Source organism: Mercenaria mercenaria, chromosome 7 (assembly GCF_021730395.1).
Source record: "Mercenaria mercenaria strain notata chromosome 7, MADL_Memer_1, whole genome shotgun sequence".
Classification (NCBI taxonomy): domain Eukaryota; kingdom Metazoa; phylum Mollusca; class Bivalvia; order Venerida; family Veneridae; genus Mercenaria; species Mercenaria mercenaria.
In genome coordinates, this window is record NC_069367.1 from 2,340,803 (window position 1) to 2,352,916 (window position 12,114).

The 12,114-nt window shown below is 33.3% G+C and overlaps 1 protein-coding gene across 1 annotated transcript in view; it reads left to right on the top strand.

Moving 5' to 3' along the window:
* LOC123555138 (centrosomal protein of 63 kDa-like) overlaps nucleotides 1-12,114 on the top strand; it is a 214,065-nt gene that overhangs the window by 116,379 nt on the left and 85,572 nt on the right. The window contains exon 5 of the mRNA XM_053548912.1: nucleotides 9,485-9,537. Within this exon, the coding sequence (XP_053404887.1) occupies nucleotides 9,485-9,537 (53 nt within the window). The remainder of the gene's footprint in view (nucleotides 1-9,484; nucleotides 9,538-12,114) is intronic.

The following is a 12,114-nucleotide window of genomic DNA, read 5'->3' on the forward strand; positions in this document are numbered from 1 at the left end:
AATTATTTTCTAGATAAATGCTATAAATCATAATTTACTGGTTGCATTGTGAGCAAAACGCATACTTCCCAGGGGGTTGTTGTGAGTTTTAAGAAAATTATAAAATCTTCTTGTTTTCTTCTGATGGTTACAATATGATAAGATAACTTACTTTTTATCAAAAATTCAATAGAAATTTATCTTGATTCAATAAACTTAGTAAAAAGGAAGAAATCTGGCACATGACATTGATTTAACGTTGTCAATAAAATTGATTTTGAGTCCTGTAAATTTTTCTAGGCCAGAAAAAAAATCTGTGTTTTAAAGAAATTACCCTAATGACCCAAACATTACGTGAGCCCTACCATGAGAAAACAAACATAGTTCGTTTGCGACCAGCATGGATCCAGACCAGCCAGCACATCCACGCAGTCTGGTCAGGATCTATACTGTTTGCTTTCAAAGCCTATATTGCAATTAGAGAAACTGTTAGTGAACAGCATAGATCCTGACCAGACTGCGCAGATGCACAGGCTGGTCTGGATCCATGCTGGTCGCATATGCACTATGTTGGTTTTCTCATGGCGCGGCTCATATGTTATTGTAGGAATATTAAAGTTATAAAGAAAATGGCTAATATCATGTAGCAACTTCCCCATGGTGTTGTTGTTGACAAGTAGAATTCTAGACGCTTATCAGAACTACAATGTTGTTTTAACTGGTGCTATAACAACAGTCAATCAATTTTCCATGGGGTGTTGATTTCATTTTCTTGTTATAAATGACTCTATATGATTAATAGTGATTTTATCAAGATTTCTTCAAGAGGAAAATATTGTTTTACACACAATGAGTCATTACAGTAGAAAATTGCTTTTTAGAAATTCTGTGAAATCATTAATATATTCGTGGGGGATTAATTTTTGTGGATTTCTTGGTTGGGTCAATCCACAAAATTTAATCCCAATGAACAAGTAAAATTTCCATTCATTTTGTGTTCAAAAGTGGAAATCCACGAATTCATATCCCCACGAAATTGCCATTCTGGTAAAAACCACGAAATTTCATGCCCACGAAATTAAATGATTTCACAGTACATTAAAGGACTATACTGACTTTTGTTTATGATGTGGCTGCCTCTGATTTGTTGTTACGGACATTTTCTTGTTAAATCTTATTTTCAGTTGCACATTTCTCATAATTATATTTGTCCAAGATTTGAATATCATTCTGATTCACCTGGTAGAAAGCATTATGAATTCCAGTGTTTTTTATTATCTCCCTTTATTGTTCTTAGTGTAGTTCATGTGCAAAGAAGTTGCAGATTATCTAACCATCTTATTATGCATAATTTCTATGTGGTGGGTTACTTTATTTGTTTTAATATAAAACATAAAGCCTTATGGGCATTCTCCATATTTGGAGAGATGTGCATAAATTTTTTAAAAAAATTATGCGTTACTGGATTTTAACTATGGAAACTTTGTTATAACATGAAGTTGAGATGAAAATCTATACTTCGCAGATAATAATCACAGCATAAAATAATGTCATACAGGATTGTTGCCTGATGTCTTTTTGTAAAATACTCAATACTGAAATGTGAGATGAACATTAACAAAAGCTATTATATTGAACTGTAAAAATCAGTCAAAGTTCCACTTCCTGTGAGAACTGCAAATCTGATAGTAATTAAATACCTGTGAGTCACATTCATGCAGATTTAGTTACATTAATTTAAATGCTGCAAATCAGTTGTCAGAATGCAGATAAAACTACCAGTTTTCAGACAAATGAAGTGGATTGCTCATCCAGTAACATTATTGTCAGTTGTCAGAATGCAAAACCAGTGATAATATTGCCAGATGTCAAACACCAGTTGCAGTGATAATATTGCCAGTTGTCATACTACAAATGCAGACTCCAAATGCAGTGATAATAATTGCCTGTTGTCAGACTCCAAATGCAGTGATAATATTGCCAGTTGTCAGACTACAACATGCTGTGATAATATTGCCAGTTGTCAGACTACAAACACAGTGATAATATTGCCAGTTGTCAGACTGCAAATGCAGTGATAATATTACCAGTTGTCAGACTGCAAATTAATGCCGTGATAAAGTTGTCTGATGCCAGAAGGCAAATGTAGTGACTGTTGTCAGTTGCATTTTAGATTGCAAATCTAATGATTACTATAATGCTTAGTTGCAGATTATGACTGCAATAATGTCATTGTAAAGTTAAAATATTGTCGCCTTTTTATCATTAGAAATTCAGTGAATATAAAGCTACATTGAAAAATAGAACTAAAAAGATAAATAAGATTTTGAAATCATCATAACTATCCTGATATTTGCTTCTCTGCATTTAATTGTGCTGCACTGTGAGAATTGGAGAATTCGTTTGATGTGATGAAGATAGATAGCTGTCTTTGCCGGCAACTGACAAGGAATTTTCACAGTCTTTTTGATGAAGAGCAATAGATTCATTGTTGGTTTTGTTTGACAAGTATGATATATCTATTCTAAAGTGGACACAAATGTATATTATTATATCTGCAGTGAATAATGGGTGTTCTGTGTACCTTGTGGTTTACTGATTTCCATTCAGCATTTAATTACTGGCAGGTGTCTATTCTAGATGTCTATAGAGGCTTATAATGCTTTTGTTTTTAATATGGCTGCCACGTTTTCCTTACGAACTTTCTTGTTCAGTCCATTTCCAATGATTATTTTCTCTAATATTTGTCAAAGTTTTGTATATTGAGTTACAGTAGTAGACAACTTTTAGTGAATGCATTGTTTTTATTACCTCCCTTTATAGTTCTGACTATACAAGTCTGTGGTTTAGGTTCAATCAACCCTGGGTTTGGTTATGTAGTTTACATCTAACCATGGTCAGACTCATCCATGATCAACCATAATTTCACTTCTGACTGTAAATTTTGATTGTTGACAAGTTGTAAATGCTAAAACTGAGGTTCAGACCATTCTTTCCTTGGCAGGACAAATTGCCAGCCTATGGTCAGCTGTGGTAGATCAGATTCACTTTTCGCAAGGAGAATATAATAAAGAGAACATAGACAGACTTGTTTTGGATATTGCTGTATGGAATCTAATTTTCTAGTTTAACTTCAACTTGGTCATTTGTCAGAGGTTGTCAACTCTGTTTAAAGAGACAATAAAAAGAAGCAGTTCTTAAATGATTATAATGTGCCAGTGACATCAGCAAAGTTATCAATATTTCATGACTTTGTCAATTCTTAGACACTTTTAGCAAAATTATATTGGTTTATGATTTTGCTTAAATGTATGAAAAAGGTCAGATATCAGTGTTAACTGAGTTTTGAGAGGTAATTGTTTGCAAGAGTGATTGATGTATTGCTGGTGGGTGGTAGAAGGTTTCTTAAATATTCTAAGAAATTAAATCCTTGGGGATCTTAGACTTTATCACAGAAGCTGGCTTGAATACAATAAATATTTCTGTATATATGCAGGGAATTTTGGAGCATAAAGAAGGTATTGTAATATTTTTATATCCCAAACTGTGGTTTTGTCATTGAATAAAATCATTGTTTCGGGAGTTTCGGATATGAATGAATTATATCAGGAGGGCACAGCTTGAGCGATATAAAATTAAATATGTCTGAACAAAGTTATTTAACAAAAAATATATCTCATTTAGTGATTTGTCACTGAATAAATCACTGTTAGGAGTTCAGATGCGTAGGAATTATTTCACGAGGGCGCAGCCCGAGTGATATAATAATACGCATCTGAACAACAAACAATGATTTTATTCAAGATCATTCGCGAAATTAGATATATTATTCCGATTCTAACACGTTACCAAGTACATCCTTGACGGCATTCATTAAATATTTGCCCGTTTTCAATCGGTTTCTTTTCCAGCGCGCCGCTATGCTGTTTGACGCTATGACGTAATAGTTGTGACGTCAGAACAGTGAATTGTTGTATAATAATTCCCAGTGTTTTCAGCCTTCTTTGTTTAATAGGAAAATGAATCAGATTGTTTCAGAATAATTTTATTTAATTAAGAAATATTACTGTTTGATTATATATCATTTTGATTCCAACAAGATATCATGGATTATTATCTACATCCTTGACAACATCCACCAAATATTGCCTGTTTTGTGTTGTTCTCTTTTTTGCAGTGTGCAGCTATGACATTTGACACAATATGATATAATAATATTTCATTACAGTACATGTAAATATAAAACTTGCAGCGAAACAAAATGAGGCATTTTAAAGTGGTAGAGTCTATGTTTCAGGCTTTACAACTTGAGGAATATTAGGCCCAGAAAGGAAACAAACAAATATAAAAAATTTTCAACAACAGTAATTTAAAGTCTGATTATTCTGCTATTGGCGTGGCTTGATCTTTCTTGGATGACAATTTGTGTCTGAAATGACTTGGAATCACTGCCTTTATACCATTGCTTGATCGTGAAAGGTGACTAATCGAAACAATTGGTTGTCTCAGTGTTTCCAGCAGGTATAAAAGTTTTGACTATATATCTTATATTTCTATTTGGATGTAATTGAGATTTAGTCGTCTTTGGTGTGTTATATCCAGCACAATGTCAAAGCAAGCTGTAAAACCCAAATCAGAAAAATTGGTGTGGTTGATTTAGACTTGGTAATATATTCAACCTTTCAGGAAGGTTTCTTTCATTGTCTCAGATCCACTGTATGCAGTTAAGACAGGAAAATTAGGTCCGCGATCAATTTAGAACCTTACACTGGGGAGATATTATTGAAGATTAGAACTTCTTTCGTCCATCTTAAGTGTTATGGAGCACGGCTCGCCAGATTAATTGAGCATGTTTAACCATATACGGTAATGTTTTCCGCTTTATATTTTCGAGACAATAAAAAAGATTGTTTTTGTCTTCGGAGGTCTTGGAAGATAACGATACATATCCTAATTGAATAAGTTGTCCGGTTACATTGCCAGATTGAGAATAACGTAATAATTTATCGCGCAAATTGAGTTTGTCTACGATACAAGAGTTAAACAGGTTATTCCAGACATATTGACACATTTCCTTAGAAAATAATAATGTAATATCTCTAAGATAAAGGAGAGTTGTTTCTCACTGATAATTATTTCGCTGATATTGCTTTTTGTTTGGTACTTCCTACACTGTTATATTACGCTGAAGGAGGCTTGCCCATTCTTATTTGATGGTGCCCCCCGCCCCTTTCGCAGGTTTCATTGATGCTTTGTTTCTATCTAGGCATCCCTTCGATGAGGTGTGTACTAGACAGTGGGGCCTGTCTTCTTACTTTAAAGAAGGTGTGTATGTGGTAGTAAAAATGTGTTTGTTGACCAGAACTGGCTTTGTGATTGGTCAGTTTCAAAATTGTGCTCAGAATTGGCCAATCAAAAACTGGTATTCTGTATATCTCATTGTTTTAACTTTGAACCTTGGGAAGTTGCAGTGAGACCTTAACTATGTGTAATACCATTAAAAAGTTATTTAATGCTGATTGGAAGCATTATTTCGCGATGCAGTAAGTAACAAAATGTTTAATAACGAAAGCCTCAGATCTGATAGTCATACTTGAGTCTCAGATATTACACCTGGATACGTCTCGGTGTCAGTTTTGAAGTACCTGATATTAACATCTTGTATAATACATTTATATATTTTGTGCGCTGGAAGTCTTGGGACAGACAAACTTTGTCTGAGCTATGGCAGTTAGTTTGAACTCAGTGGTATGGGAGACATTGATTTACTCCTGTCTGTGTGTCTGTTTCTGTCACAAAGCTTTCCGCACTTGTAAGTCGAACATTTCTCATTCGATCTTTACCAAACTTGAACAAAATGTGTTTGCCAATAAGTCCTCGGCCAAGTTTGTTAACTAGCCAAATCCGCCCAGGCATTTCGGAATTATGGCCCTTGAACATAATTATATGCCAATACAGGGTTGTAGACTGGTTACTCCAACTTCAACTCAAACAGATACCAATAGGCTGCAAACAGTATATAAAGACAGACTTTCTATTCTGATGATTATAGGCAGCCGTGGGAGACATGCGCTTTCCTCAAAAGCACCTCTAGTTATATATTTCATTTAAGATTTTCAGATGTCCCCTGTAGCTAACATTAATCTAGAACAACTGATGAAATATCCAGTATACATGTAACATCTTTTCTGAAGAAAAAATATTTTTTTGAAGATCTCGAGTCTTATGATCTTATTTCTCAGGTACCATGTCTTTTGTTTTGGATGAAGGTTCATACAACTCAATTAGCTGAAAGCTATTTCTGAATCTTTTGATAAGCTGGGGCTGTAGTTCTGTGATAAAAGACAAAGCGTTGTAATTAAGGCCCAATTAAGTCCTTGTCTCTCACTGAGAGGCCATTGCCCGGGTTGAAGAACCCCTTCACAACTTTGAGGAATGCATATTATTGGCTGTAATAGTCAACATAGAGTTCAGTTTAATGGTCATTAAGAAATGCCTCTAGACTTGCATTCACATTTGTCTTGGCACATACAGGATATTAGATATGTTGTGAATTAATTGGTACAGGACTTGCATTAATTAAGTCTCAAAGACTTTTCTGGTTAAAATGACTTTTTCACATTTTTTCATTCTTTCAAAAATTGATAAAATGTGGTTGCTGCGAAATTGGTCAGTGTTGTAAACTTACAGATCTCTGACTAATTGATATATGAAATTTGCAAGATATCATTTACCAAATTACCAAAAATATTGAGCAGAAGAGAGTAAATGCTTTTAAAATTATGGAAAAAAATAACAGTTAAGCAATATCTAACCCCAATTTTCACTCTGCCATTTTATTATTTTTCAGTGTCATGTACACGTTTTATGCCAAACTTGATGTTGAACAATTTCGCATAAGCTGTTGGCGAGCAGCTTTAAAGATTTTTCCTGAGTCAGCAGTTTTTATTCGGCACCCAGACATTTTTTTTTGGCCCTTACTTAAATAGTAGTAGTGTACGTAGCATTTTGGCATTTAAACCTAATTGGACAGTATGACACATCTGAGACTGAATCAGTTGCCAAGTATTGTAAGACATAAAAAATACACTTCTTTTTTCTGTAATATATTTTATTGCTTACAATAGTGCCAGCTTCATATGACTTGAACTTATGATGGCATGAAACTTTTATAATTATATTCTCTGCAAACAGGATTTTTACTTGCTTAGGTTATGACATTAGCTCTTACAGTGTTTAAATGAGGGTTTGTTTTTTTTGTGCCAACTAAAAAATGTGGGTGAGTGGTGTGTGTGGGGGGGGGGGGGTGTTGTGGAGCTGGTGATGTAGGAATATCATTCAGCATGTGTTTGTGCACCTGAATTTTGTTTTGGATTTCATACTGCAAGACTTAAGAGTTATAGCCCTTGACTTAGTTAAAGAATAAGCATTAAGTTTGTGTCCAATGTAATTGTAAAAAAGTACTTTACCTGGAGTCATAAAACACTGAGGATATTGTTGTATAGCATGTTAAGCTGTGTGATCTTTTTGGAATTTAACCCATTTAGGCCAGAGTTATCATCCTTGACTTAGTTATTGTTTAAAACTTTTTCCTTTAAATGTTTGTTTTCTTTTTGTTCATTGAGTCTACTGTTTCAAGATGCATGTTGGAACTGTTTAGTTAAAGAAAAATAATTACAGTGAATGTAACTCTATATCATTGTTGTATCACATGCAGTTGTTGCTACCCTGATTGGATTGTTATCAACCTAATTGTAAAATAATTTACTCTGTCATTTTAATTTTCTCGTAATAGAATTTTCTTTTGATTTTAGGTCAATAAATGTATAGCAATCGACAAAAAAAACAAAACGACCTTGATAAGTATTTTTGATACAATTATAATTGATTCACATTAAAAAAACTTGATCAGTTTTTTGAAAATAATTATAATCGAGTTAGATCCAACTGTTACCGTATAATTAATATCCGTAATGTAACAGTGGTAGAATTTTTACACTCCTCTGATGCAAAAATCAGGGCTTCCAGTTTAACGCTTTGAAATACATTACTATGTTTTGGAAATCTTGGTTTTATAATTGCTTCTAGTTTATTTAATTTCCATGATTGTTTTTTTTTCTTCCATTATTTTCTTCCATTTCTTAAATTACAAAAGACTTAACCAATCATATTAGACAGGACTGTTAAAGTGATAAAACACTCTTCTTTACAGAAAACTACAGGGAACAGTGTAATAAAGTTTCCCTCTATTTCTCAAATGAATGGGCTTCATTAATTGATAATTCATTTTACACACACTTACAATCTGTTCTTGGTAAAATTATCAGAACACAACCTTCTTGTTATTGCACAGATAATTCTAATCAATCTACCATGTTACTATATTTAGTAACTGCAATGGTTTTTCAATTTCTGAACCTATCTTGCAAGCTTTGATTAAAGATTACAGTATATGTTTTTTTGTGTGTGTAATTATCAGTTTTGTTTGAAATAAAAATAATAGAATAGAAAACAATTTCTGCCAGGAATGGTTGATATAATAACTGCTGTCATAAAAGTGTTACTATTACAAGCCCCTGTTTATGAAAAATCACATTAGCTGAAGGAATTATTTCTGACAATATAGTGAAATTGCTAATGGTTCTTAGATAGATGAAGCCACAGACTGATAATACAAAATTATCATTTGAAAGTCTTTCTTTTGTTTGAACATAGAGGAGCAGTTTTGGTTTTAGAAATTTTCTAAGCCATTCTAATTTTAATTTATTATTATATAATTATGATTATGTACTTAAAAATTTTCTCTCTCAAATACTGCATGTATTTCAAGAATACAAACCAATGTATTCAACCAATCACATCAGATACCGAAAAAATAACCTGAAATGTCATAATGATGGCTTCAAGACATTCCATGCACCAAAAAGTTCACCATAGTCTTATTTATCTAAAATTACAGGCAAATTTGACTGATAGAACACTAGAAATAGGCATATGTATATAGCAGGGGCATTAAAACAGAATATTGATATAACTGCTGATTAACCTTTATCTTGCTATATTTATAAAATAAATTGACAGGTCCTTCATTCAATTTGGGCAGCACTGGTCACAAAGGAAAATCACTTGCTGCTAGCAGGATAAGGGTTAAATTTGACAAACCTAACTACATCACAGTCTTAAGGACATACATAGACTGGCTCCCATCCCTATGTTTGTTCTTATTTACATATATCAGTTTTTTCATTAAGAGGGAAGTAACTGCAGAAGGTTGTTTCTACATTGAGATTTTTTATTGCCCCTGGCTCCGAACATAGGTATATGGTTCAGCCATCAGATAAAATTGTGCTATTTAAGAGTCGTAAAATTTTCTTATAAAATGTTTCCAGTATTTATATAAAAATAACCATGCAGCCAGGGAGCCAGGCTAGGATATACAGTCTGAGATTGAAGTCGTGCCTTGTAAGTTTTATTTTGACCAATTCTTATCTCTTCTATCTTTCAGAGCATACAGAAAAAATCAAGACCAAAGAAAAATTGTCCAGTGCCAAAGAAATAGTAAGTTTGTATTTTTATAAAAAATGTACTTTTATTGAGCACATCATTTACACAGTCATCATTATAGCGCTATAGTCACAGTAACTTAATAGACGTTATAAATGACATTCTAACATTGCTCAGTTTGTTTAAAAGTCAAGCATTGTATATTCTGCAATAAATAACAGTTGAAGGTGCGTCTGGTTCGAGAGCATAGTAATAATAATATGATGTCAAATTGCTGGAATGACATTTTGTTCATTACTGCTAGGATGAATTATGTTCAGCATTCCACAAACTGATGATGCCACTGATATTTCAATGATCATGTCAAAATGAAAATAAACAAGGCCTTTTTATGGTTTATCATCTGATATACCACAGTTCATCATTCAGATGCTTCGATATTTAACCACTTGTGCTAACACCCTCATGGTTCAGTTCCTATACACCTGAACTCTGAACTATGGTAAATCAGGCAATAAACCATGCTATTAAGCCTTGGTCATTTGATAATTAAAGCAATATGTTTTATCATCTAATTTACCATGGTAAACCATGAATGAAGTTGTAAGTGAACTCTGAACCATGGTAAATTAAAACGATAACCCACTGGAAGGCCCAGTTGGTCATTTGATAAGTAACCAATGCTTTCCCATGGTTTATCATCTAATTTACCATGGCGAAACATAAAGTTCTAGGCAATTGCAACTGTTGCACACAGTCACAGTACTGAGGTGATAAACATCTTACCAGAACAACTGTTGCATGCCTGATCCGACATTGACAACAAAATGATGAATCTGTCTTTTGTCTGAAAGTAAAACAAGAGATATGAGAAACCGTGATAAATATTGACAAGATTATCTCAATTGTTTGTTGGCTTGCTTAATTAATATGATGTTATTGATCCGATTTATTGACATTCGTTGTCAGATCGTGATGAATATTGCGCCAGGGAGAAAGTTATGAAGTATAAAATGGCAGCAATATAGTGATCATTAAATTACGCCCTTCAAGTGAAAATGTATTGTCGTATTTAGCACAACTTTACAAAGTATTTGGAGAGCTGTGTCCACAACTTGGTTAAACTTCAAACCACTTTTCACTTTTATTTGATTGATTTGCTTCACATTTAAAATCGTAGTTGTTGCAGATCATCACCTGCATGTTATTTGACACAGAATTCATAACTCTAGCAACAATATTTCATGAATTATTTCCCCTTTTTACTGAGAATTTCAGATAAAAGTTGAATTAATATCAATGCGCTTTATTATTTAACTCAATGGATTTGAATTGAACTTAAATACAGTCGAATACCGTTACCTCGATATTCAAGGGACTGTAAAAATTGCATTGACGTATCCGAAGTTCGACGTAACGATATCAACTATCTGGGACTACTTTGTACTTGTATCGGATGTGAGACTATATTGTCATAATGTCCAATGCATTTTCAAAGGGTTTGAAAGGGGAAAGAAATAATATAAAACGTAAATATGATTTTAATTTTATTGACAAATAAAACACCCTGTTTAGATAGTACATACATGCATACAACTTTTTAATTTTTCAAAAAATACGTGACTGTAGACATTCGCATTTTTTATTCCTTCCTTTCCTAAACAAGTCTGAATGTAGCGGTAATGTTCCTAGATGAGTAGTCATTTTGACTGTGCTTCGCTAACGATAATTTGCCAGTTAAATACGCATATTATTACGCAACCCTAAACGGCAGATTTTTACTCCGTCAGACAGAAAAAATATTTCATCCAAATTAGTTGTTATATTGGAAAACAGCTTGCCCGCTTGCACGCTTTTTCATAGGACTAATTATCGGGAATTAAATGCAAACTTCCTGACATTTAATTGGATTTAAAGATTAAATAACAAACACACAAACTAACTTGATTATGAGTAATACATCGCCGGACAACAATAGGTTGATTTTCACACCTTACAGATAACATGGATATTTCTGACAAGCTGCGATATCGACGAAACCAGGTGTAAAAACTGTGGAGTTAAGTTGACGGGACTGAAAAATCTCATCGAGTTAAACAAAATATCGAGCTAATCATATCGAGGTAATGATAAATAATTACATTGAAATATAAAGGGGAAAATCGGGACCGACTAAAACACATCGTGCTAACCGGAGTATCGAGCTATCCGATATCAAGGTAACGATATTCAACTGTAGTTAAATATTTGGTTCAATTAGCAGGGGGCTGTTATTGAATCTATTGTTTTTGATTACCTCCCTTTATGTAATATCATGTGCATTATTGAAAGTTACCTAGAATATATCATTCTGTGTTACTATCAAAGCTTTCGTCTTGAAACCTAAAATTGTTATTTACTATTCTGCACAAGGAGAAACAAGGCCATAATTTTGATTTGAATTTTGACAGAGTTATGCCCCTTTTTAAGTTATAATTTTCCGGTTAAAGTTCTTAATGAAGTCAATATAAAGTTTTTACTGGTGTCAATTAGCACTGAGAAAAGTCGAACATGCTGTCTTACTGACAGCTCTGACATACAATTAAATGCATTATGGGACTTCAAACAGTCAACAGTGTCTCATTGTTAAAC